This window comes from Marmota marmota, unplaced genomic scaffold (genome assembly GCF_001458135.2).
Source record: "Marmota marmota marmota unplaced genomic scaffold, marMar, whole genome shotgun sequence".
NCBI classification, from domain to species: domain Eukaryota; kingdom Metazoa; phylum Chordata; class Mammalia; order Rodentia; family Sciuridae; genus Marmota; species Marmota marmota.
In genome coordinates, this window is record NW_025999880.1 from 16,670,042 (window position 1) to 16,697,094 (window position 27,053).

Consider the following 27,053-nt stretch of genomic DNA (forward strand, 5'->3'; position numbering starts at 1 on the left):
ATTTTACTTAGAGACAGGATCTCACCGAATTGCTTAGTGCCTCACTTTTGCTGAGGCTGGCTTTAAACTTGAGATCCTCCTGCCTTAGCCTCCCGACCTGCTGGGATGAAGAGGGATCCTTTTCTAAGCAATGAGTCCTCCAACACTCCTTCCCTCCTACAGACTATTTACATTTATCCCTCTTTGAGCTGTCTGAGGGTTGGGATCAGTTTTATTTATTTTACCAGGGTCTAACCCCATGCCTAGCATACAATTGGTGCTCAATACTTAAGTGTTGAATGAATGCCTGTAGGACTCTTGGCACACTGTGCAGCTACCAGCAACATTAATGATGAATCAACCGCAGAAAGAAAATCCCTGTCTTCTTAAGCTGCCTGCTGGGAAGTTCTTTTTGATATCTAACCCAGGCTCTTCTACTATGGAGGAGCTTGCTGCCCCATTTCTTTTATGCCAATGCTTGGTTTTCTTTAGATCTATTGCCTGATTTTTTTTTTTCCATACTGACCAAAGCCTCTTTATACCAAATAATGGCTTGGACCAAATAATGGCTCTTCTGTCTCTCCTTAGAGTGTTAGTTTTCTGGCTTCCCCCCCTGACTACATTGACAATTTATGTCCAAACTATTCCTTGAGGAGGAGGAACATGGAGTTTGGTGAGATTTGAATTAGGAGAAAGGGGTTTTAGCTTGGAGTACGCCACTTTCTAGTTTTGTGACCTCTCTGAGCCTCATTTTTTTTTTTTTTTGATATTGGGAATTGAATCCAGGGGCATGTAACCACTCAGCCACATCCCCATCCCCCCTTTAAAAAAAAAACATTTTTAGTTGTAGGTGGACCTGACACTTTTACTTTACTTAATTTACTTTTATGTGGTGCTGAGGATCAAACCCAGTACCTCACTTATGCTAGGTGAGTGCTCTACCACTGAGCTTCAACCCCAGCCCCAGCCCCAGCCCCAGCCCTTTCTAAAAAATCTTTTATTTAGAGATAGGGTCTTTCTAAATTGTTTAGGGCCTCCCTTAGTTGCTGAGGCTGGCTTTGAACTCCAGATCTTCCTGAATCAGCCTCTGGAGCTGCTGGGATTACAGGAGTGAGCCACCCCACCTGGTGTGAGCCTCAGTTTCTTCATCTTTATTTTTTGTGGTGCTAGGGATCAAACCCAGGGCATTGAGTATGCTAGTTTCTACCACTGAGCTACCTCCCCAGCCCAGTTTCTTCATCTTTAGAATGATGATTATTTTCTTGCCCTAATAGTTTTTCAGAACAGTCATGAAAACTTTAAAAAAAATACCATTAGTTCAAATCCTAACATTTTGCAACTATCCAAGTGCTTTCACAAAGCTTAGTTCGTTTCACCACCCGACACTGAGAAAAATAAAGTGAATATACCCAATTTACAGATGAAGAAAACAGGGTGAAAGGTGAACTAACTTGCTTAAGATCATAGAGCTATTAAGTGGCAAAACCCAAACATAAGCCTTCTAATTTTAAGTTCAAGGAGTGTTCCATATTTGGGGAAAAAGAAATCCCAACCCAGTATAAAGCCTATGAAATGCTTTACAAATATGTTATTACTACTTTGGGGCGAAGGATGAATAAGCCCAAAGAAGCATTGTGCCTGACGCTGAGTTGGGTGACCAGTGAAGGCGTTGGTCCTTTCCCACGGCGCCCCCTGACTCACCTGTTGGACAGGTAGGGGGGAAGGGGAGAGTAATGAGTCTTACCTGCTCAGAGCTAGGGTGGGGCAAGACACACCCCACCCCTTTCATTGGTTCTTCCCTTAGTCTTACTGACAGACCCTTGCCCAATCAGGAGGAAGTAACTTTCTATCTGCCAATAGGTGCAGAGTGAGGATGGGACCTGAAGTTGGAGTCCATCCCCAGAGTCGACAGGCAGTCCCTGGGGCCAATGGGGAGCGCATAAACAGAAGCGGCCGTGGAAGGGGACTGGGCGCGAGGCTCCGCCCCTCGGTGGGACACTCAAGCGAAGCAGCCAGTGAGTTCGCTTCTGTGGGTGGGCGTCTTCCTTAGGGGCGGAGCTTCAAGGGGGCGAGAGGTGTGGCTTGGCTGTCAGGTCCCTTCGCCTTTTGTTCGTTTACTGAGTTGCTGCCTTGGCCAGAGTCCGGAGCAGCCGCCGCCCGAGCGCGCCGAGCTCAGTTCGCTGCCCGCGCCGGCTCCCACCCGGCCCAACCACGACCCGGCCCGGCTCACACACGCAGGTGCGGACAATCAGGGCAGGTAGAGCTGGGGAGAGAGAAGGGATGACGAGCGACCGAGAAGGGGGTCCCACCCGTTTTAGGGCAGGTGAGGGTGGGTGCTAGGGAGCGCCCCTTGCACCGGCGGCAGGGGGCGCGCTAGGGTCCTGTGCGCGGCGTCTCGGGGGTACGCGGTTCGGGCGGAGAGTGCCTCGGGGCTTCGTGAGCCCGGGATCCGAGAAGGGCGGGGAGGGATCAAAGCAGGTGCCTCCTGGGTCGCGCCTCCCGCGGAGCCCGGGGAGCTTGCCCGACGCCGCGTCCCTGGCTCCCGCCCCGCGCTGGCGGGGAAGACTTTGACCTGCTCTGCCTGCGTTCCGGAGCTCACTCTGCAGTCGGGAATTGACCGTCTGGGAAACTTGCTGCCGCTGGTCTCTACGGGGCCACCCTCACCCCACCCCACGCGTCATCCTCGCTTTCCCTCCCTCCCTACTCCCCCAGGCCTGGGTGGGGCCCTATTGTCTGCGCCCAGCTTGCCCAACTGTGGGGGCCGAGCTCACATTTTCCCAGCGACGCGGGCCCCACCTGCTGAGCAGGTGAGCGCAGGAGTACTTGCGGCGCCTCCCTCCTCCCGGGTGGGTGCCGGGCTATGGCTCCTCCACGGGAAGTGGGATGGGGTGACGAGGGCGCTGGTGCCGGGCTCAGTGCTGTTCTGGTGTCTGGCACTCTCGGCTTGGCCTGGGGCGTGCGGGGGAGGGGTCTGCACGGGTAGAGAGAATTCAGGGTCACCTCGCTCAGTTTCCAGTAGCTGCGCTTCCAGTGTTGATATGGGAACAGCAATACCCTTTTTCTCTAATCTCATATTGTTGAAAAATCACCCTAAACAAACTTTCCAGGAGGAAGTAACCGCGGCGCCTTTTTCTGGGGGTTTTCCTGTTTCCTTGCCCAGAGCTTCCTACAGGCTCAGGGGGTCCTTTTGGAGCAAAGTGCCTTCCCGCAGCCGGCTCCAGGCTGAACGTGGGCCAGTGCCTGCGCTCTGACCCCGTCCTCCCTGCCCCCACCTCCATCCTGTTTGCTGGGCCCCTGGGGCCCGAGGTGGGGCCCGGGGTTGGGGGGGCGAGAGGGGAAGCGGCTTCTTCCGTCTCTTCCTGCCTCCGGGGACCACCACACCCCCTTGGATGAGGCCTGCGCGAGTGGCTGGCTCTTCCAGGCTCTGCCCCCTCCCCAGGAATGGGGTGGGTGCCAAGCTGAGGAGGGCTGGAGGTGTGATTGTTCTTGTCTTTTTTTTTTTTTTTTCCTGCACCCCATCCCCCAATATTCCTTAGCTGGCTGGTAATTGAGGCAGAAGAGCTGGGTGCACCGGGGCTTGCTTTCCATTTGATTTGTGAATTATGAAGGTGCATTCTTTCTGGAGGCTTTGCAGCCCTTTCTGTATCCCCCGGTTTCCTGAGAGCCTTTGGTGGGGAAAGTGGGACAGGAGGAAGGTCTTTTGAGGAAGGTTTCCTCCATGCAGGCACCCTGGGGCAGAGCTGCTTTAGCCTCCTCTTCCCCCAGTGCCCTGGGAACCCATCCCCTGGCTGATTTCCACCAGGCTTGCTATACTGGTTTTTAAAAATCAAGTGTGGTCTTTTTGCAGGTAGTTGGAGCCCAGCCTCCTTGGGGGACAAATCAAGAATGTAAGGGCTGGGGCTCTCCCTCAGTCTTGGGGCAGGGGGAAGATTTGGGTGGGGATTATCAGGGCTGCTTGTCCTGATTCCCGTGGAAAGAACCTATTGCCTCTTTCTTAACTGTAGATGGGAAAGTGGGCACCAGGGGTCAGACCCACTTTTCTGGAGCGTCCTGGTGAGGCTCTAACTCAGCCCTAGGAATGGAGGGGTATATATGTACACCCCTAGGTAGCTCCAAGGACATGGAGTTTGTGCCTAAACAACCTGTTTTCCCTCCTCTCTTGCCAAAGTGGGGGAGGAGAAGGCATTGTAATTACGTTGACTAAATGATTAGTTGAGCTAATCTAGTTTGTGACTGAGATGAAAAGATAATACTGAGGAAGTATTGCTAGGAGGTGCCTGGTGAAAACTGGCTATTGACTGAACAGGAGGGAGGGGGAAAGAAATAGGATCCAATTAGTCTTTTCTTGCCAGATCAAGCCCCAGCTTGGGTGACAGGAGCCCTCCCCCGCACCCTAGCTCCACCCCATTCCCTCTGGAACCGCTGTTTGGGCTGCCAGGGCTGAGGCTTGGAGAATGCAGCATGTGGGAACGAAGGAGGTGAGGTGAGGGCTGGCAGCTTCTCCCCTTTGGAGGCCCATGGGGTGGGTGCCGATGAGAGGGGGTGCTCTCCCCACCAAGCGCTACCTTAGAATGACATGGCACAGTTGACTAGTCTGCAGAAGGACTCATTATCTGGAGAGGAGTAGGGGACACCTCTCCAGATAGGGGGAAGTTCTGAGTTCAGGGATTTGGACTTGGACAGAGCTGGACTTCAGTCCCAGCCCAGTGTCTCGTTACTGGTGTAGCCTTGGTCAAAGTTCTCTTGAAGCCTCAATCACCTCTTTGGCAAAATAGGAATAATAAATCCTACCCACTAAGTAAGAACTTGATGAATGGTAACTTGAAATTAAGAAGAGACTGTGGATACCAAGCACTTTCCTCACTGATCTCATGTACTCATTTTGGCTACCCTTAAAGAAGCAGGTGTCATCAATTCCATCCTCTAGATGAGGAAATTAAAACTCAGGGAAGTCAAGTAACTTGCCCAAGGTTGCACAGCGGGACTCAAGCAGAGCCAGAATTGGCATTTGGGTTCTCTGGCTCCAAGCCCAGAGCCCATTCTGCCGTATGGTTCTTCTGCAGCTGTGAAAGGATTTTTTTTTTTTTTTTTTTTTCAGCGCTAGGGATGGAACCCAGGATCTCACATGTGCTAGGCAGGCACTCTACCACTGAGCCACACCCCCAGCCCTGGAAAGAATTTTTCTGCTGCCTCTTTTTGACAGCTTCTGCTAGATTGGGAAGAAGAGAATTCAGAAGGGCCCAGCAAGCTGTGTGGGTGGTAAAGGTGGGGACAGGTTTGTCAGGTGGGGTGACTCATGTCCTAGCTGCCAGCACTCTGAAAACTTCTCCAGTGGCTTGATGGAGGGGTAGCTCCCCAAGGCCAAGGGCTCTGGTGAGTGTTAGGGGATGTCAGGAGGGAAGAGGGGCATAGGTTAAAGCCATGCTGTCCCACAGCTTGTGCTAGGTAAGAACCCTGGCTTTCTGGGCCTGTCCCTGCACAGGAAGTGGCATTGCCTGCTTGGCTGGGGCTGGGGCTGTGCCAAGATAAAGAGGGGCTGCTCCCTGGGGAGTGGAGAGAAATGAGAGTCCGACTTAGGCCGGGTGTCTTGCTGAACAGTGCTGGCCTGCGCTTCCAGGCCTTTGTGGAGGGGAATTGGCTGTGCTTTGGAGGCTGGGAGGCCTGGGGGCTGTAGTAGGCTGCTGCTGGGTGGGTGACCTTTCTAGTGATGGGGTGAGAGTCTTGGGTGCTATCAGCCAGAGCTTTGGGCTTTGAGGAAGGAACTAGTATCAGGTTGTCCTGTCAGACCAGCCTGGATCTGGATCTGGCACCTCTGCCAGCTGGGCACCTGATACCAGAATAAGCCTGCAAACCGTCTTAGAAATGGGTTCTCTGAATGAGGCCCTGGGTTCAAACCCCAATACCCGGGGAAAACAAAATAGAAATGGGTTCTCCATGTGTGATGGTGCAGTCTGATTACTGAGCCTCTCGCCACCAGACTGTCACATCCCTTGAGGGCAAGAGGGGATCTCCGACACAGGGATTATGGATCCTTGTGAAGAGAAGACTAAGGGCCTTGGTATAAGAGAGAAGGAAAGAGAAGGAACTCATTCTGGCTCTCCAGAGGGTGATGGACATGTGGTGGTTTTTGTTTGTTTTGGTTTTTGGTGGTCCTGGGGATTGAAACTAGGGCTTCCCACATGCTACACAAGTGTTCTACCAACTGAGCTATATCACCAGCCCTGGCTTGTGATTTTCTATCACTGAGGACACAAAAGCAAGAAATGGGATTGATTCCCTAATGGAAGGAATAGAGGCTAGACAGGAGGAAGGACTTCTGCACATTATAAATGAGTCGTCTTTTTTTTTTTTTTTTTTGGTACCAGGGATTGAACCCAGGGATATTTAACCACTGAGCCACATCCCCAGCCCTTTGTATTTTTTTTTTTGAAACAGGGTCTTGGTAAGTTGCTTAGGGCCTCCCTAAATTGCTGAGGCTGGCTTTGAACTTGAGATCTTTCTGCCTCAGTCTCCTGAGCCTCTGGGAGTACAGACGCGTGCCACCATGCCCAGCTTCCCAATCCTTTAGTTTATGTTTTATTTTGAGACAGAGCCTCACATGTTCCTGAGGGTCTTGCTAAGTCTCTGAGGTTGTCCTCAAACTTGTGGTCCTCCTGTTTCAGCCTCCTGAAGGCATGCGCCCCTGTATGCGACTCACAGATGAGATCTTGCCTTGAAGGAGAGCGATGGAGGAGTGGAGGCTCCGAGTCGACTCTCCTGAGGAGGGGTCTTGCTGTCTGGGAGGGACAGCTCCCTCTGGGTGAGAGTCTGAGGCCTGCTGGGGTCCCTGGGACAGAACATACTCAGTGAAATATTTCATGCAGAAGAAATGAACAATACCAAAAACCCAGCAGAGCTGTCTTGTATCTTTTGGGTTAAGAGCCAGATGGCAGTGAGGGGGACAGGCATCTGTGAAAAGGTTGGCCCAGAGACCCTGTGGAGAGAAAAAAAGCAGTGTGGCTGACTGGGGCAGGTCCTTGGGGTTTGTGTTACTGCAGGTGACATCCTGAGGCCTCTCCTGGGACCTGGTTGAGGTTGGTGGAGATCTGGGGAGGTGGATTGCCCTATTTTCTAGCTATCCTCAGCCCAGCCTGGTGAGAAAGCTTTCTAACTCCTCCCCTGAGCTCAGCCTTGAGGACCCTCCGGGCTGGAAGATCAGCTTTCGGTCTTTATCGACTGGAGACAGTGGATTCTTCTCTATCTCCGTCTTCCCCCATCTGTCCAATTTTGTGAGCCAACTACTCAGAATGCCCATTTCTTCCCCTTCTCTTTCCTTGGCGCCCTTTTGGTCTTTAGCCTCCATGCTGGGGAGCTCATGCTCTGGACACCATGAGTTGTCACCGAGCCTCTTCCAAAGCCTAGCTTTTCTCTAGGGTGCCCCGTGTGGGGGCGACGCAGCCAGACCTCCTTGACTCTCCCAGGAGAGGGTCAGGTCACCTTCCTGCAGAATCACACACTAAGGAACGGACATCAGCCGGGGTCCAGTTGAGGAGTGGGCTGACCAGGGACCAGGCTGTCCAGGCCCCACCGGCGGTGGCTAGGGGTAGTGCCATGAGGGTGTCGCTATGTGGAATTACCAACACAAGTAGCCCTTCGCTGTTGTTCCTGCTGTGGCTGAAGTTATTTTCCATTCGCAGGAGTCCTAGTTTGGGCTCATCTGCCGGCTTGGGATTGTGCCCACAGAGGGTCCCCAGGAGGGAATGGAAGGTCCAGCTGGAGCCCAATCCAGGGGAGCCCAGAGGTTCCTGAGGTCACGCCACTTGGCCGGGGCATTTCCCTCTCCTACAGATCCCCTTCATTTTCCCACTCGGGTTTGTTTGCTTTGGGCGGGAGCCCAGAAGGAGGAAAACAAATAGCAGCTGGGTCGCCGCCTGAGTCGCCCCAACTCCCAGCTTGTGCTCAGGCCACAGCCTGGGCTGTCCTCCAGAATGGAAGTGAGGGTTTTCCTCCGGAAGCTTCCCTGTCTTCTCTCGTCCCCTGCTTGGCCAGCCCTGGCTCCACTAGTGTCTGCCCTCTTGAGGTGACCATTCTGCTGATGCAGACCCCGGTGTCTGCCCAGGACCCTCTAGTCTGCAGCACTTGTTGGTGAGGGTGGGGGTGAAGGAGCCTGAATCTGCCAGCCTGGGGGAGAGGCCCTTTGGGAAGCCCCAGCCTGAAGAGGGAGATAAGGCTCCCAAGGGAAGCAGTGATGTCTGGCTCTCTGTTTGTACCTGTGCTTGGGACTGCTGGCCCGAGCAGTGGGGGAGGTTATGGGCCAGGACCCTGTTGAACCCGGCTCCCCAGGCTGCTGTATGGGAAAAACCCTTCCCTAACTGGCCTTGCTGTCCCTTGCTGCAGGAAGCGGCATCTAACTGCTGAGGGGGAGTTGAGTGTCTCCACCTGGCCTGGGCCAAGTTGCTCTTCCTGCCCAGGACTGGACATAGCTTCTCTCTAGCCATGCACCCCTGCTTCCTCAGGGGCCTCTGGCCTAGACCTGGGAGGCAGTTCCTCTCCTAGCCTTCATCCAAGGAGTCAGAGAAAGGCAGTCTGGGTCTTGAAAAGGCAGGCAGGCTGCCATCCACCTTGCCCTGCCCGCCCCCATCTCTGCCGCCTCCTGTCTGGTGTCTGTTTCTCTAATGCGAGGAGAATGCTCACCTCTCCTGTCCACAGACCGCTTCCAGAGTCACAGCTGTTCTGTTCACGCAGCTGACTGAAGAAAGGAGTAGCTTGATTGGCTCTGTTTATAGACGAGGAAAATGAGTCTAAGGAAATGGAGTAACTTGCCCAATTGTGCACAGCCAGTGAGGGGTGGAACCTCATGGAGCCCTGCTTGCCTCAGAATGCCCTGCTCTCCTGCCTGCTGCTCCCTCCCGTCACTATCTGAGCCTTGGATGTGGATCTGCACAGGGTGCTGGCCTCTGGCTCAAGGAACCCTGGGGTCCCAGCCCTATAACTCCCTGCCTTCTAGTCCCCAGATGCAGTATTTCCAAGCCTTGGTCCAGCATAGCCTCTTAGGCAGCCTGTCCTCACTTCTGGTTGTCTTATTGACCCGTGGCCTCCTGCAGCCAGCCCAGCTGTGCCCTTTGCTGACCGTCCTCAGTGGGTGCTAACTGGGGCAGAAGGCTATCTGCACAGAGGGGTGCATCGAAGGACGAGGTGCACTCCAGGGTACACCCGCAGCCGCTCGTTTCTTCCTTGCAGGCTCCTACTCCATCTGGACTGGGCGGGGAAAGGATCCTTCCCAACCCTGTCAGGGCCCTGTGTCTTCTCTCCTCCTGTCCTTGAGCTGTCCCCCACTGCTCCCTGTGATCTCTCAGCTGGCTTCACCCTCCCCTATTGCCAACAGTAGAACATGCTCTAAACAAAGGCTCCCCCCATTCGGCCCAGAAACCCGCCCTGGTCTGTCTGTCTGTGCCTTCTCTGGCCTGGCTCATGGGCAGGGCCCTCGGCGTCTCCTGCTTCCACCCTGTCTCTGTCCAAGGCAATGGGGGAGGTCTGACTCCAGGGCCAGGGTGGAATGTAATGAGACCAAACTGGGTGCGGCCTTCCACCCCTGTGAAGAGCCAAATCTGCACTTTTGTTTCTTGTGGGAGAATTTCCCAGGTCTTTCTCAGAAGAAGGGAGGGAGAAAGGTGGGGCAGGTTGATAGTCCTGCTTTCCTGTTGCAAGAATATCTGTCAGTGCGTCCTCTCCTTGGGAAGAGTTCTAGTGCCTGTCCACTCCCTGAACCTCTGTCCAACTCTGACCTCATCCTCAGACTTCTCTCATCTGCATGGGAATCCTGGTCACTTATTACTAGGATCTTAGACATCAGCATTCCTTTGAGATGACCCGAGCCACCCTTTCTGTAGAGGAAGCCCAGAGATGGAAAGTAATTGCCCAGGGACTCCCAGCACTTTGTGGAACTGGGTCTGGAACCTGAGATGATTGATGTGCAGCGGGGTGTTCTTTCACCTGTGAGTACCCTCGGCCACGTCAGCCCCCTCCTCCCTTGGCAAGAGGGCTCAGCTCCATCAGTCTTGCCTGGTGGACCATGTGCTGTTCCTACTGTGAGACAAACCTGGATAGGAGCAGAACACCACCATCTTCTCCACGGGGAGCCTCAACCACCCTACCCACCCCACTTTTTTGGTATTAGATATTGAGCTCAGGGGTAGCCTCCCACTGAACTGCATCTCCAGTTCTTTTTATTTATTTTTGATTTAGAGACAGAGTCTCACTCAGTTGCTGAGGCTGACCTTGAACTTGGGATCCTCCTGCTTCAGTCTCCCAAAGTGCTAGGATTTCAGGCGTGCACCATCATGCCCAGCCCATTTCCCTTCCTAGAAGTTGGGTATAAAAAAATGCCTGACCGCAAGAAAGAGATCCATTTGATATTAAAGGCAACTGGGTGCCTGTACCCCCTGTCCCCATCATTGTCCCTCTGTCCTGCCCTGGGCAGCTGTCTGGCCCTTAGCTTTTCTTGGCTCCAGGCCCAGCTGCTGGGGGTCATGAGGGGCCTTCGAAGAAACTCCCCATGGCCTGGACCTTGGTGGTGCTTTCTAATTAGAGGCTGGTCCCTGTGACTTGGGGTGAGGACCCCACCCCTCTGGAATGACCCTAGGGTTAGGCAGAGAAAGGGCCTTTCCTGGTCAGAATGGGGCGTTTTGGGGGGTTATTATAACTGTGCTTCACCTTCATCTCAAGTGCTCGGATGTCCAGTTTTCTTCCTCCCCCTAGGGGCAGCTTCTTTGCCCAGATGGCCCCTCCCAAGCTCCTTGGTTCTCTCTTGGGACCTGCCATTGGGGCAGCGGGTGGGATGGGGGAGGCAGGCGGAGCGCCAGGCAGGATTTTCCTGAGTCTGTCTCTTCCAAGCCCCTGGTTTCCTGCCATTGACCCTTGTCTGCTGCCGGGGACAGGGTGCATGGGAAGGGCGGGGGCGGGGGTTGCCTCCCGAAATAGCCATACTTGGCGAATGCCTGGGAGCAGCTGTGCACATCTGGTGGCACAGAGCTTGCCGTCTGGTGTCCTGGGCCTGCTTCTGTTTATCGGCCCGAAACTCTGAGTCACTCAGTGTGGCAGGAGCAGAGGAAGAAGGTGGCTGCGAGCTGGTCTGGCTCTGCCTCTGCCTGTGTGTACTAGGTGCGCTCAGGACAGGGGAGGGGCTGTGCACTGCCATAAAAGGGAACAAGACCTGAGGAATCCTTTGTCATCCTCCTCCAGGGTGGCTCTGGGCTGTCATTGGGAAGAAGTCCCTGGTGCTCTTGTTCCTGGGGTGGGGCCAGGTTGCTCTGGTTCCCCACCCTCATTCCCATCAGTCCCTCATCCCCATGGGACAACCAGCTTGAGGGGCAGGGTGCCAGCCCTCTTCATGGGTAGACCAGCCTGGGGTTGGCTTGCTCTCTGAGGCCACCTGGGACACGCAAAGGCAGCAGACATGGGTGCCATTCATGCCTGTGCCTGGTCCAGGCTCCGTATCTGTCCATGTGGGAACAGAGTGTGTGCTTTGAAATGGCGCCTACGAGGATGACAGAATCGGTGAGAGGTCTGGCACAGAACCGGCCCTCGTAGCTTCCTGTCTCTCCTCCAGTCACCCACCTCTGCAGGTCAGTCCCCAAGACAGAGGAGGCAGGCAGACCATATGGGTGGTTCACACACCTGCTTCAAAGTATTAGTCAACCTCCAAGCACCCCCAAGTCTCTGCAGAGAGGGTCAGGGGTTCTTGAGGGGCAGTGACCACCCCAGAAGCCTGCCCCACTCCATAGCCCTAAGCCTGGGTTCAAGGTGAGAAAGTACTTCCGGGGGTAAGGCGGTGCCCACAGTGACAGCCATGGCCTCCAACGCTGAACGCCTGCCGTTTGTCAGTGCTAATACCATCCTGCGTTCCTGTCTGTCCTCACAACAGCCCCCGGGGAGGTGTAGGTGGGTTTTACAGATGAGGATACTGAGGCTCAACAGAGATGTGAATTTGCCAGGAGTGGTAGCTGAGATCTGAGGGGTCTGTGGTGTTCTCAGCACCGGGAAAGCTTTGAGGAGCCAGGGAGCTGGGAGAGAGGAAGCCTTTGGGGCCCTTTGTGATCCTGCTTGACCCACAAGAAAGTGAGATCCAGGAATCTCTGAGGGAGCCTCTGGTGCCCCAGAAAAACCTGTCTGACAGCTTCCCTGCCCCACCCAGTTCCTGGCCAATGTCTAGAGTGCCACCACCTCACCGCCCCGCCTCCACAGCTTTCCCAGGGGCCCAGTGAAGTAAGAGTGGGTCCCTGGGTTCCCAGAGGCTGCTGGAGGCCCCAAGTGCCTTCTCCCTCATAGTGGGCCCGAGGTCAGAGACGCAAGCCCCGAGTCACACACCACTGCTCCCCCTGGGCCTGGTACCCTTCCATATACAGCCACCTAGGATCCTTGGGGCTATGGTGGGATCAGGGGAGATGGTGGGGTCTAGGAATGGAGGAGGCTGGGGTGGGGATGGGGCTAGGATGAAGTTAGGGCAAGGCCACTGGGCCAGCTGACTTCCTGGCTCTCTTGTGCACTCCCACAGCCACCATGGAGGTAATGAACCTGATTGAACAACCCATCAAGGTGACTGAGTGGCAGCAGACGTACACCTACGACTCAGGCATCCACTCAGGTGCCAACACCTGTGTGCCCTCCGTCAGCAGCAAGGGTATCATGGAGGAGGACGAAGCCTGTGGGCGCCAGTACACGCTCAAGAAGACCACCACCTACACCCAGGGGGTGCCCCAGAACCAAGGTCAGCACCTTTGGGGGCTTTTCCATGGGGTAGAAAAACCCAGAAGACCCCTGGAAGAACATCAGAGCAAAGGAAGGCAGACTTTAGGAGGCGCCCTTGGTTTGAGGAGGAGGCATACTTCCTACTCTTAGGGACCTGTGAAGTCTGAATGAGGAGGCAGCTCATGCTCACGGGAGCCCGCCCAATCTGAGGGAGGAGGCTTAGCTATCAGGGTCTCCCGTGTGGGATGGATGCAGACTCTTCTTCCATGAACCCTTAGTGTGGATCGGGGGCCACCAATCTGAAGAAGAGGCGCAGTTTTTGCCTTCTGTGCGCATGGGAATATGATGGCGAGGCATGATTCCTGCCCTCAGGGGACCTGGGGATTGTGGAAGATGTCCTTTTTGCTCTAGGAGCCTTATGTCTGATGGCAAAAACAGTTCTCCAGCCCCAGGGAGCCCCCAGCCTGGTGGAGGAGGTGCTGAGCTCAAGCCCAGACTAGGCCAGCGTGGGCTGATAGAGATGGGCCAAGTGCAGGGTGGAGTGGCTGACTCAGTTCTGGCGCTTAGTCTCATGGTAGAGGGAGGGGGAAGGGCACCTTGCCAATTCAGGTGTCTCTTCCCTTCTGGAGGAGAGAAACATCTGGACCCTAGGACTGTTGTCCCCAGGTGCCTTCAAGGCCTTGGAGAGGATGAGCTCTGGGACCTGGAAGAGTGCAAGGTGGACTGAGCCTGGCTGGGGCTCTGCAGGGCTCAGCCTCTGCACCCTGGGTCTCTTCCCTGGCCACAGGCAGAAGCCTCAGCTGGGCAGAGCCCGGCACTGTGCTGGGAACTCAAAGTATAGCATCCAGGTGGGAAGCCACGTAGGTGATGTCTCCTTGCCCAGCAATTAGAGTAAACTTTCTGCCTGCCTCTCCCTTGGGGCATTGGGACAGTCATCAAGGTGGGGGTGCCTGGGCTCCTACTTGTGGGACTCATGGGGCTCCCCAGGGGCTGGAACCTGGAGGGGGGATCTGAAGTCTCCACTGGGGACTCTCAGAGTAGGGCTTTGGGCTCCTGAGTCTGTCTGTGACCTCTGTGCCCAGTAAAGTGGAAATAGTAATATACTTGACTTATAGGTAGTTGTAAGATTAGACAAGAAAATAAAAGAAAAGGAATGAATTCATGGCCAGGTGAATAATAAGTACTTAAAATATTACTTAATTTTATTAATAATTACTACTAACATTTCTGTAGTGAGAGGTGCCAGACACAAGAGACCTTACTTTCCAGAGCAGTTCTCAACTATGATCTCATTTAATTGTCATAGGAATTCCCTGTGCTGGATTTAACAGGTGGGACCCCATTTTACAGATGAGGAATCTTGAGGCATTGATGATCCCCCAGTGCCATGGTTAGGGGCAGAACTATGAATGGTGCTCTGGGAGTTTGGTCAAGGTGGAAGGCTGCCCAGGGGACTCAGGTGGGCTGTCTACACCTCCTGCCCTGCCCCCCGGGGTCCTCCCCATCCTCCTCCTGCAGCTCTGTTCCCATTCTGTTGGCTCTCAGGTGATCTTGAGTACCAGATATCCACGACGGCCAGAGCCAAGCGGGTGCGGGAGGCCATGTGTCCAGGTGTGACAGGCGAGGACAGCTCATTGCTGTTGGCCACCCAGGTGGAGGGACAGACCACCAACCTGCAGAGACTGGCTGAGCCATCCCAGCTGCTCAAGTCGGCCATCGTGCATCTCATCAACTACCAGGACGATGCTGAGCTGGCCACCCGGGCCCTTCCCGAGCTCACCAAACTGCTCAACGATGAGGACCCGGTCCGTGAGGGCCTGGAGGGGGAGTCGGGAGGGAGGTCCTGTCCAGACTCCCCTGGGCCTGAGGCGGCTGACTTGAGTTTCTCTGAGAGGAAAGGGGTCCTGCCTCTTCCTTTCCTCAGCAGTGGGTCCTGGCCCAGCTGCTCACGTCCCCCCATTCTTTCCCAACCTCCAGGTGGTGGTGACCAAGGCGGCCATGATTGTGAATCAGCTGTCAAAGAAGGAGGCATCCCGCCGGGCCCTGATGGGCTCCCCCCAGCTGGTGGCGGCCGTGGTGCGCACCATGCAGAACACCAGTGACCTGGACACGGCCCGCTGCACCACCAGCATCCTGCACAACCTCTCCCACCACCGCGAGGGGCTGCTCGCCATCTTCAAGTCAGGCGGCATCCCTGCCCTGGTCCGCATGCTCAGGTGCTCGTCCCTTCCCACTGCGGGAGCCTAGGGCTCCCCTCACCAGGGCTTCCCCTTCCCTTCTTTGAGCTTCCCTAAACACACTGAGCACCTGCTGTGTGCCAGGTGCAGAAGCACATCTCTCCTGGTGCTCAGTGGCACACAGCCTCGCAGGGGGCACAGGTGTGTAAGCAGCAGGTCAGTTATCAGGGTACAGGTAGGCTGTGGCCGAAGATGCCCGAGATTGCCCGCAGGTAGACTTGTTCCTGCGGCAGGGTTGATGGATGGGTGGAGTTTGGTTAGTGTAGGTGAGGGCGATGGTTCCAGGTGGAGGGAGTAGCATAGGTGAGGCCCCTGTGACCTTGTCTTTCCTGTCTTGTGCTGATGTTGAGTGGCCTCATTGCTCATCCAGGCTGGGAGCTCCCTGAGGGTAGAGTTATTGATTTCCCTCCCAGCTGCACCCTTTGCAGGGCCTCTCTGGTACTTACCCTTCCACGTGGTTGTTACCCCACAGGGAAAGGTATTGAGGGGACCTACCACGTGCTCGGCACCAGAGGGGAGCTCAGAAGCAGAAGCGGTCATGTCTAAGTGCTTGGTGTATAAGAGTGGGACTGAGTTCAAGGGATGATGGGATTTGATTTGATTGATACATTTTTTGTGTGTGGTACTGGAATTTGGATCCAGGACCTTGTGCATGCCAGAGACATAACGTTTTAAGAAAGAGCTATTCCCATGGGGGTGTTGGTATGAGGTGGGCTTCCTGCAGAAGGTGAGAATACCAGAGGCAGGGACCTGACTCCTCTGCACCCCTAGCTCTCCTGTGGAGTCAGTCCTGTTCTACGCCATCACCACCCTGCACAACCTGCTACTGTACCAGGAGGGTGCCAAGATGGCAGTGCGCCTGGCAGATGGGCTGCAGAAGATGGTGCCCCTGCTCAACAAGAACAACCCAAAGTTCCTGGCCATCACCACCGACTGCCTGCAGCTCCTGGCCTACGGCAACCAGGAGAGCAAGGTGGGCGCCCCCACCCCAGGCCTGCAGCCTGTGCTTGCATAACCTCCCACCCTGCCGGCTTTAGGCCTGTGTCCCCTTGTGCTTCTAGATGATGTATATGGCTAAACAGATAAACATGTTTTACCCTGTTTCTGAATTCTGAGAATGATTTTGAGGATCAGATAAAGAAAAATACCCTTATCTTTCTCATAGCTATTGTTATCTTTTTTTTTTTTTTTGGTGCAGTGCTAGTAATTGAAGTCCTTTTTATTTTTATTTTGAGACGGTGTCTCCCTCAGTTGCAGAGGCTGATCTTGAACTTGTGATCCTTCTGCCTTAGCCTGCTGAGTCACGGGAATTACAGGAGTGTGCCGCTGTGCCTGGCCACTGCTGTTATTTTGATGTTTTTCCTCAGTGCTGTTCTAGGGGCTTATTTATAAATACATACATCTGGTTGTAGTCATAGCAGTGTGTGGATTTGCATCTGTTTTCTTTTTTCTTCCCCTTTTTCTTTCTTTCTTTTTTTTTTTTTTAACTGGAAACTGAACCTAGGGATGCTCTACCATTGAGCTACATCCCCATTTTTTTAAAAATTTTGAGACGGGGGGTCTCACTAAGTGCTGAGGCTGTTTTCTAGCTTGTGATCCTCCTGCCTTAACCTCCTAAGTCACTGGGATTGCAGATGTGCACTGCTGCGCCCTGCTGGGTAGAACACTCAGATTGCTACCAGTTTTCCCTCTTTATCTGTTATGAACATCTCTGGGCACATGACTTTTCCCAGAATAGAAAAAATTTTCATCAGCAGGGCTCTGGGCTTTTACCCAGATGGTCTAATTTCCGTTGTCGTCAGTAGCAGTGGCTGTGAGTACAATTTTGCCACGTCCTCGTCAGCACTGGGTATTATCCTTTTCTTAAAATTCTGGCTTACGTGATCATCACAAAAGCTATTCAAGTTTGAGCAGAAGCTCAGTAATGACCGCTTTATCCTATATCTCCCTCCTCCCCTGCCATATTCCCTGCCTTATACCCGTTCTCCCCCTTTCCCTCCAGCTGATCATCCTGGCCAATGGAGGACCCCAGGCACTTGTGCAGATCATGCGGAACTATAGCTATGAGAAGCTTCTCTGGACTACCAGCCGCGTGCTCAAGGTGCTGTCCGTGTGTCCCAGCAATAAGCCTGCCATTGTGGAGGCTGGTGAGTATGATGGCTTCAAGGGTGACCTGTGTGGTTGGAAGGGTCAGAGTGGGGGTCCTGCCCTGTAGCCAGGCTGGGTCAGCTGTGCTCCCCTATGGCTGACAAGACCCCTTTCCCTGCCCCAGGTGGCATGCAGGCCCTGGGCAAGCACCTGACCAGCAACAGCCCCCGCCTGGTGCAGAACTGCCTCTGGACTCTGCGTAACCTCTCGGATGTGGCCACCAAGCAGGTGAGGGAGGTGACCAGGGCTAGGGCCAGCTTCTGCAGCTTCCTGTTTGGGTGTCCAACCTCAGGTGCTGGGGAGGACTGGAGCCTCTGAATCCTCCACCCTCTTAGCAGAGGCTGGAAAGGCCCTGGAGGCCCTCATCCATGTGGACAGGGATTCTAATCCTAATAGGGATCTGGGAAGGGGAGAGGAAGGACCTGACATCTTTAAGCAGCAAAGGTTCAGGTGGCAGCAGAGGCACAGTTTTGGCTGGACCCTGGCCAGGAGCAGCAGCGTACCAGAAGATGGCTGTGGGGCCCCAGTGGCTGAAAACAGCTGAGGGAAGGTGCAGCTCAGTCCCTCCTTCCACCTTGGCCACCATTGCCAGCAGCCTGCCCCCACCCTCCACACTGGGCTAGGGTTCTTGTGGACCTGAGCTTGTTTAACCCTTTCAGCAACCTGGAGATGGAGTATACGGCCCTGGTTAGATGACGAAACCGAGGCTCAGGGACTTAAGTAATGTCCTATGGTCATAGGTAGTAATGGCAGCTGGTGTTCCAGCCCCGGATTGTGTGTCCCCAAAGCCCAGGGTCTTTCTGTCCTATCACAGGCCCTCATGGCTCTCCCTGGAGAAGTGAAGCTTCCAAACTAGGGATTTTTCCTGAAAGTAGGTTTGGCTTAGAGACCTCTGGAGAGGAGAGGGCAGCAGGGGAGGCCAGAAAAGTGGGAAGTGTGTGACAGTGGGTCGCCTGGTCACAGAAGCATGTGACCTCCTTGACAATCTCCTCTAGGCCAGAGGCCTCCATTGGCCAAGATGCCCTTGGCCAGGGCAGGGCTCTGCCTCATTTGAGGGCCCAGGGCCAGGTGGGTAGGATAGAGGAAAGAGTGTGGAGCTTAGTAACAGGCCTGGGTTCGGACCATAGCTGTGTATCTGGGCAAACCCCGCCACCTCTCTGAGCCTCTTGGCCTTGCTTGCTCTAGGGATTAGTAACACCCTTTCCCAGGGTATCAGCAGGTCATGGGATGAAAGTTCCCAGGCATGTGCAGGCAGGCCTACCCCTTTAGGCCATCAGCTCTGCTTGGACATACTTGGAAAGGCTTCCTGTAGCTGGCACCCCCTCACTCTCCATGCCCTTCTCCCTACCCCCAGGAGGGCCTGGAGAGTGTGCTGAAGATCCTGGTGAACCAGCTGAGTGTGGACGATGTCAACGTCCTCACCTGTGCCACGGGCACCCTCTCCAACCTGACCTGCAACAACAGCAAGAATAAGACTCTGGTGACACAGAACAGTGGCGTGGAGGCGCTCATCCATGCCATCCTGCGTGCTGGCGACAAGGATGACATCACAGAGCCTGCTGTCTGTGCCCTGCGCCACCTCACCAGCCGCCATCCTGAGGCCGAGATGGCTCAGAACTCTGTGCGCCTCAATTATGGCATCCCAGCCATTGTCAAGTTGCTCAACCAGCCAAACCAGTGGCCACTGGTCAAGGTACAACTCCCCTGCCTGGGGGTCAGCGAGGGGAGGCAGCTCCCTGTGCAGGCCAGGCGCTGCATTGGTAAAGCGGCCCCAGATACAGTGGCTCAGATAGGCCAAAGTTCATTTCTCTCTCATGGAGCAGTTTAAACCCGATTGTCATCAGCTTTGCCCCAGACGCAGATGATTTCTGTCCTGTGCCTCTGCCACCCCTAGAGCAGAGCTTCTCAAAGTTCAACGTGCACACGTGTGGCCTAGGTTGGGGAGGGGGTCTCATTCCTCTGCAGGAGCTGATTCAGTGCCCCTGGCTGGGCCTGGGAGACTGTGTTGCTAACAGGCTTCCCGGGGATACTGCTGGTCCACAGAGCACGTTCCTTATACAGAAGGTTAGATGACAGCGTTGCTCCCACGCGGATGGTTGGATTGTGTGCCCCCACCATGGGGAAGGAGTGAGGCCTGGGGCCAGCAGAACATGGACCCACTCTGGCTCCCGCCCCAGAACCTGGTTACTGGGCCTCATCGAGATGTAAGGAAATTAGGAAGAGTCACCACCAGCCACATGGCTACATGTCCTGCTAAACTAGGACAGTGCCAAAATGAAAAAGAAAGGGAGCGCTCTGGGGGTGGGTGCTCAATCCCTGCCCTGGGGAGGTGGGAATGGGGGGGTGGGGCCTCTTGCTCAGGGGCTTCCTGATAGAGGAGGGATGTGTATCCTTTCTCATAACCAGTGGGGGAGTGATGGCAGGCCAGGGGCAGCCAGGCAGGGGACAGAGTTATGGCAGATGGGGTGTGTGTTTGTAGGAACAAGGAAAAGAGCCCAAGGCAAGGTGACATCTGGTGCTAGGGAGTGAGAAAACTACCATTGACGAGGGTTTCGTGAGTGCCACAGGAACTCCACTACCCTGGGGGTGTGCCACTCGCTAAATATTAGACAGTTGAGCGGTGCAGATGAGAATGACGCTCAGCGATTATGCACACTGAATTTAAAAAATAGATCTATAGGGGCTGGGTTGTGGCTCAGAGGTACAGCACTTGCCTAGTATGTGGGAGGCACTGGGTTTAATTCTCAGCACTGTATATAAATAAATAAAATAAAGGTCCATCAACAATTTAAAAATATTTTTGAAAAAAGATCTATAATGAGAAAAAAATGGTGGCGAGTGTGATCCCCTCCTTGTTGCTTGGTCCTTGCTACGAGCCAAGGTGCTGATAGTATTTACATCCTGACCCAGCAGCTAAGTGACGAGTGACACCCTGTGTTCCCATCCTCATCTCTCACATGACTTTCATCCCTGCCCTACCAGTTTCTTGTTTTGAGCATCCAGTGATGTGACAAATTGCTTTGCCAGATCCTGAGGGGCTCTAGGAGGTCAGAGTGGTGGCTGTGAGTCAAGGTCCCTAGGGAGGGGAACTCATCCTGGAGCTGCCCTGTTGGAAATTGATTGCAGTATGAGTGTCACCAAGCAGGAGGCTTTGGGGTCAACCGTGGCAAAGATTTCCTGATAATCAGGGTTTGGGAATTAGAAAAGCAAGCGAGCTGGGTGCAGTGGCATATGCCTGTAATCCCAGCTTCTCAGGAGGCTGAGGCAGGAGGACCACAAGTTTCAGGCCAACCTGGACAACTGTCTCAAAATAAAAAAATAATAAGCATTGGGGGTGTAGCTCATTAGTAGAGCACCTGGGTTCAGTCCCTAGTACTACAAGAAAAGAACAGAAAATTTAGACGAGAGGACTCACGGGTCCTCCACAATAAGGGACCCAGGCGGGGAGTGATCTCGTCCTCTGGAGATCTCCCAGTGTGTGTGTCTGGCCTGCAGGGCAGAAGAGGTGACAGCAGAGGAAGGAAATACTGAAACTGGGAAACTGGGGTCCTCTAGATGCCCAGGAAGTACCCCTGATCTCTGCCCTTTTCCCACAAGGCAACCATCGGCCTTATCAGGAATCTGGCCCTGTGCCCGGCCAACCATGCCCCCCTGCAGGAGGCGGCCGTCATTCCCCGCCTTGTCCAGCTGCTGGTCAAGGCCCACCAGGATGCCCAGCGCCATGTGGCTGCAGGCACACAGCAGCCCTACACCGTAAGTGAACTTGGTGGTACCTGTGACAGCCCTCCTTGGGTGTCAGGGCGTCCTCAATGTTAAGTGTATATGTAAAGGAGGAGGTGGGCTGCATTGGATGTTGATTCCAAGGACCAGTGAAATCTGTCAGTCTGTCATTGTGGGGAGGAGTGGTGAGCTTGTTCAAGGGCCACCTGTCCTTATGCCGCATGCCTCCTCTCGTGCAGGATGGTGTCAGGATGGAGGAGATTGTGGAGGGCTGCACTGGAGCCCTGCATATCCTCGCCCGGGATCCCATGAACCGCATGGAGATCTTCCGGCTCAATACCATCCCCCTGTTTGTGCAGGTGAGTCTGGGGCAGGTGGGAAGGGGAGGTCCCCTCAGCCACTGCCAAGAGGGCAAGATTGGGAGTCATGGGTTTGGGAGGCCCAGGCCAGGCGTTGAGAGGTCTCTGGAAGGGAGTGGCCACACCAGGAGTGAGTACCCAGGCAACTCACAGATGTGATGGCTTTCTAAGCTCAGAAGTAAAGGAAGAGATCACAAACGAAGAAACAAAAATCTTCGATTCAACCACAGGAACATTAGAGCCATCTGTATGTCAGAGACAACCTAAAAAGTAAACAGCAAACTGGGAAAATATGTTCAAGTACCACAACAGGCAGGGGTTCAATAGCCCTCGTGTTAAAAGCTCATTAATACTAAGTCCCAGGAGTTAGATGCAGGCAGAGGCCACAGGTAATTCCCAGGAGGCTCATACACAAACAATGCTCAGCCCCAGGAGTTTAGAGAAATGAAACTTGTCCCCCAGCAAGAGCCCATTTTCTACTATCAAATTGGCAAAGGAAAATAATTGAGTGTGCCCTGCGCAGGGGACAGTTTGATGAAATAGGCTCATACCCTGCTGGTGGGGAGCAGTCTGGAAAGCAGCCTTGCAGTATTTATAGGGAGCTTTGGAAATATTCATATTCCTATCTTTCAACCAACTAATTCAAATCCAAGACTATGAAATAATTTAATGTCACTTAGAATATGGACAAAAATTGGGGCTGTGGTTGTGGCTTATTAGAAAAGCGCTTACCTACCATGTGTGAGGCACTGGGTTTGATCCTCAGCACCACATAAAAATAAATAAAGGCATTGTGTCCATCTACAACTAAAAACAAATTTTAAACAAATAAGGACAAAAATGTATACACAGAGATAACAATTACAATGTTACTTACAGTATTTAAAAACAAACAGCAATCCCAGAGGCTTGGGACTCTGAGGCAGGAAGGTCGCAAGTTCAAAGCCAGCCTCAGCAACTTAGCAAGACCCTAAACAACTTAGTGAGACCCTGTCTCAAAAAAAAAAAAAAAAAAAAAAAGTGTGTGGGGGGGCTGGGTATGTGACTGAGTGGTTAAGCACCCTTGGGTTCAATTCTTGGTACAAAAAAAGAATTTTTTGCTTTTAAAAATTTTCTTATTAATTGAATTAGCAGAGTAAAGGGTTAGTGCCATGGCTTCCTTCCATAGCGACCTGTTGTTCAGTCTCATAGCACTGCATTTAATCTTCAGCATTTAGTCTTTCTCTCAATATGAATGCATACATGTTTAGGAAAAGTTTAAACATAATACATAGGAAAATGCTTTATTCCACTATAGCAAGTGAAAAAGGCAGGAATCATCAGAATTATATACAGTGGACAATAATTGGCCTGTGATAAAAATGCAGCAGGAATATGGCAATGTGTTAGCAGCTGCCTGTCCACCGGGGGAATTATGGCTGGCTTGTTCCTTTCCGCCTCTTTATGCCTTCTTGGGCTTTTCGCATTTTGTGGCATAAGCTTAGGTTAAACTCAGAAAGGGGTGGGCAGGGCTGTGGGCCGTGCTGCCTGGCGGGCCTCATCCTCGTGCCCTGCACTACTCCCTGTCCTCTGTCCTGTCCTCCAGCTCCTGTACTCGTCAGTAGAGAACATCCAACGTGTGGCCGCCGGGGTCCTCTGTGAGCTGGCCCAGGACAAGGAGGCAGCCGATGCCATTGATGCCGAGGGGGCCTCTGCCCCTCTCATGGAGCTTCTGCACTCTCGCAACGAGGGCACTGGTGAGGGGCTGGGCTGTGGGCCAGGGAGGGGAGGCCGGCCTTGCTTCCCCAGCGGTGGCCGAGGTAGCATGGACTTGGCTGTAACTTCCCTCTCTGCTCAGCCACCTATGCTGCCGCTGTCCTGTTCCGAATCTCTGAGGACAAGAACCCAGATTACCGCAAGCGCGTGTCCGTGGAGCTCACCAACTCCCTCTTCAAGCATGACCCCGCTGCCTGGGAGGCTGTGAGTATCCGAGGTTGAACTGGAATTTCTGGGGAACCTTCACCTGCATCCTTGGCTTCACAGATTTTTATATTGTTTTTGGATCATTTTTGATTTTCCTAGCAGATGGAGTCAGTAGATGGAACCATGTATTTGCCCCCCGCCCCCACGGTGCTGGGGATTGAGCCCAGGTCCTCGCACATGTCAGACAAGCCTGTTACCACTGAGCCACCTTCCCAGCCTCACCTCGTATCTGTTTTTGACCTAAAATAGTAGCAATTTCATTTTGCCCAAATGGATATAAAAGGTTTGAGGAAGGGCACCTTTTTCTTCTCTTTGCAGAGGTGGGGACTGAACCTTGGGCCTTGTGCATTCCGAGCAGGCACTCTGCCACTGAGCTCTACCCCCAGCCCAGGTTCCCTTTTTTAATTTGTGCAAAGATGCTAGCAGTGTCCTGGGCCTGGCTGGGGCAGTGCCCCGTATTCATTCTTTAGTTCTCTTCCTGCCAACCCCCCCAGATCTGGTTCTGTGGGAGCCCCCAAGCACAAGACCCACACCCTGAGGAGGTGCCCAAGGTCATGAGTTCATCATCCTCTTCCGCCAAGAGATCTCCACTTTGCCTTAGACCCTTTTTTAGGAGTCCCTCCCTGTCCCCAGCCGAGAGCCAGCCTAGAGCGTGCCTTTGCAGACCTCCTGCTTTCTCTCCCTCCCCAGGCCCAGAGCATGATCCCCATCAATGAACCCTATGCCGATGGTAAGTGACCAGAAGTCTTCAGGATTCCAGAGAACCTAGACTCTGGCAAGTGAGAGGGACGGGAGGACACATCATGGCGGCCACTCTGTGGTCTCCACCTGGACTCCAGTCTAGATCCCCTGGTGTGGGAGTTTGGGAAGGAGGTAGGGCCCTTGGTGGTGGGCAGGGGTAGAGGAGTTGGCTGAGGGCTACCTAGACCAACTCCTGTGGCGTGGCCTGCAGACCTCCAGACAAATTCCCTTCTTGTCCCTAGACATGGATGCCACCTACCGCCCCATGTACTCCAGTGATGTCCCGCTTGACCCCCTGGAGATGCACATGGACATGGATGGGGACTACCCCATTGACACCTACAGCGATGGCCTCAGGCCCCCCTACCCCACTGCGGACCACATGCTGGCCTAGCTGGGCCCCACCCAGTACGGCACCCTGCGCCTGCTCACAGGCTGCTGAGGTGCCTGTTTCTCCCTCTCATGAACCTCCTTCTGATGGGAGCCCTCCATTTTCTCTGCTGAAACCTTGGCTTCTGTTTCGGGGGGGGGAAGGAGTATGGGAGCCCCTTGCCGCTGAGCTTCCCAAAGTAAGGCATGCTCTGGCTGCCTCCTCCTTGTACCTTTGCTTGGGGCTGGAGTCCTGCTCCTTCCAGCCTCTTCTTTCTAAGGAAAGACAACTGGCCCTTCTGGGGTGGTGGGCGAGTGTCATGGGAGTGGCCTGAGCTTTCTGGGGGACACCAAGTCCCTGGTCCCTGGGTCTGTGCCCCTGGCAGATGCGGCTCCTCGCCTGAGAGGCTCTTGTGCAGGTGATGGGGTGAGACAGAAAAGTGCCTGAGCCGTGGGAGCCCGGGCTGTGACTTCCTGCTGGACTCCACGCCTTCCGAAGTCCTCCCAGGGTTTCTTGGGATGGTGTTCTGCCCCTGCTTTTCTGTCCTGGGCTGTGGGTTCAGGGCCCGCCTGACCTCCCTGCCCCACTTCTGTGGCCGTGGCCGCTAAAGCTTTAGATTCAGCCACCCACCCTGTGTCTCCCAGCAGCCCTCCTGACCTGTTTGTCCCCAGTTGCCTGGACCCTTCTCTGGGTCAGGTTTTCTCACCAAACTCCCCTGACCAACTGCTCTGAGGCCCCAGGATCTCCAGGACCCAGGCTCAGGGCCCAAACCCCTGAAATCCAAAGCTTCTTTTGAAAAATTCAGGGACCTTCCAGGGAGACAGGACGGAGATGCAGAAAGTGACTCCCCTACTCTAACGGACGTCCACCAATCTCTCTAGGATCCTAAATTGACTTCTGCCCCTCCTGGAGAAGCTCTGGGGACATCTCCCACCCTGACCCCCCCCACTGCCCCAGCTGACCCCCAGAAGTGCTCTTGCTGACCCCTCTGGTGTGCGGTGAGGGGCTTTCTCTTCCCTTCCTGTTTCAGACTCCCCTACCATCCCTTGCACATGGGTATGGGAGGGTGGCAGGGGTCCCAGCCGAGAGTGTATTATTATCGCTTTATGTTTTTGGTTATTGGTTGTTTTTGTATAGACCAAAGCAAAGAAAATAAAAATAACACACAGATCCGGTGGAAACCACTTAGGGGTGGGGTATGGGAAGATGAGGGACCTCCCCCGTTTCCCTCCTTGGCTGGAACCTTGTGTCCTCGTGGCTGCCTGAGGTGTGGGGAAGACAGGGCAGGAACCGTGGGAGAGAAGGGAGTGTTGGAGGAGTCAGTTTAATCCCCACACAGCTGCAGGGCTGTAGCTTGGAACCTTCAGAGGAGGCTAGGACAGGGCAAGACATGACAGGGGTGAGTCCCGCCCTCAGGGACGCCAGGCCTTGTTCCTCTCTAATGGGCAAGCTCCTTTCTGGCCTCTGCCTCCAGTCCTGCTTTGTGTGCAGATATTGTGCTCCCTGTGGCCTCCTGCTTGGTTCTCTGCCCCTCTGGTCTGCGGTGGGCCCTCCCCAGCTCCCGCCTACTCCCCAAGGTGTCCCCTGCTGCCGACTCTGCACTCAGCCATGTGGTGCCAGCCGGTATCTTCTGTGCTGTCTCCTGCTACCTGGACTTTGCTTGTGCAATCCCCACCTCTGCCTGGCCTGCCTTCCCCTGCTCATCCAGTAGCATCTGACCCTAGGAACAACCCCAGACTGAGCTGTGCAGCTTTTCTTCCATGCTCCCTGGTGGTATAGACTGTCATTTCACCCGTCACGTTGTTCTGTGAGCTTTATGTTGACAGTTCCCTACCCACAGTGCTGGGTTCTTTCTGAAGTGGGCTGGTCCCAATGCACCCGGCACACCTGAGACCAGGAGGTACTTGTGGCCGCCCTTGCAGGGCTGCTTTCTACACCTGGCTGGAGTCGGTCAGGGCTGGCTGGGCCATGGAGCCTCAGTGGGATGGGGTGTTGGACCAGAGGCAGGCAGCCTGATTAGGAGGTGGCAGGATAGTCCAAGCACAGGGGATGACACACTGAACTGAGCTCTGCTGACAAGAACCTTTGGAGGGGAGAGGGGACATAGTGTTCAGGGGCCACAAGGAGGAGATTAACAGTGCTCATTATCTGTTCTCCATGTTCAGGACTTCGGCAGAAAACACCTGAATTGGGAAATTTGCAAACTTGATAGAGGGACAATTTACAAATATGTGGGTGGTATAGCATAGAGCCAGGAAGAGGACATACCCTGGGCTAGTTACCGTGGCCTCACCAGGCTGGAGCCTGAGGCAGGAAGTGGGGAATGTGTACTGGGAGCAGGACCCTGAGGATGAGGCTCCTGACAGGAAGCTGTGACCTCAATCCCTCCTGCTGGTGATTGCTGTTGGCCAAACTCAGGCAGAAACCAGAAAGCCCAGCGCAGAGTGGAGAAGAGCTGGAGAGACCAAAAAAGATACCCAGCCAACTACCACCCCATCTTCTCAAAAGAGGCTGTTGAGAAAGGATTAAGCCTCCTAACAGAAAATGGGGGCAAGGGAAAGGAGGGGGCAGGAAGCAGCTTCATGTCGAAGGTTGATTCTACCCACCATCAAGCTTCACACGAGGCTCTGAGCTTCCTGGCAGCCTGGTCAAAAAGGAAACAAGGGGTCTGGGGTTGTAGCTCAGTGTTAAGAGTGCTTGCCTGACATGTGTGGGGCACTGGGTTCGATTCTGAGCACCGCATATAAATAAATAAAATAAAGGTCCATTGACAACCAAAAAAAAAAAAGTAAGATTAAAAAAAAAAAAAAA

General features: G+C 54.1%; 1 protein-coding gene across 4 annotated transcripts; it reads left to right on the plus strand.

The window, feature by feature from the left end:
• Positions 1–2,061: 2,061 nt before the first annotated feature.
• Positions 2,062–25,412, plus strand: LOC107150587 (junction plakoglobin). Of its 4 annotated transcripts, none has more exons than XM_015495718.2 (14): positions 2,062–2,217; positions 12,512–12,724; positions 14,251–14,510; positions 14,683–14,921; positions 15,714–15,915; positions 16,945–17,089; positions 17,215–17,318; positions 18,445–18,783; positions 20,688–20,843; positions 21,050–21,169; positions 22,755–22,905; positions 23,007–23,128; positions 23,822–23,861; positions 24,115–25,412. In XM_015495718.2, exons 2-14 carry the CDS (start codon positions 12,517–12,519, stop codon positions 24,264–24,266), a joined length of 2,238 nt encoding a protein of 745 aa, XP_015351204.1. In that variant the 5' UTR covers positions 2,062–2,217; positions 12,512–12,516; the 3' UTR covers positions 24,267–25,412. The 4 variants fall into 4 exon arrangements, with proteins under 4 accessions (XP_015351204.1, XP_015351205.1, XP_048647419.1 ...); XM_015495719.2 differs by lacking the exon at positions 2,062–2,217 and adding an exon at positions 2,763–2,786; XM_048791462.1 differs by lacking the exon at positions 2,062–2,217 and adding an exon at positions 6,761–6,778.
• Positions 25,413–27,053: the final 1,641 nt, after the last annotated feature.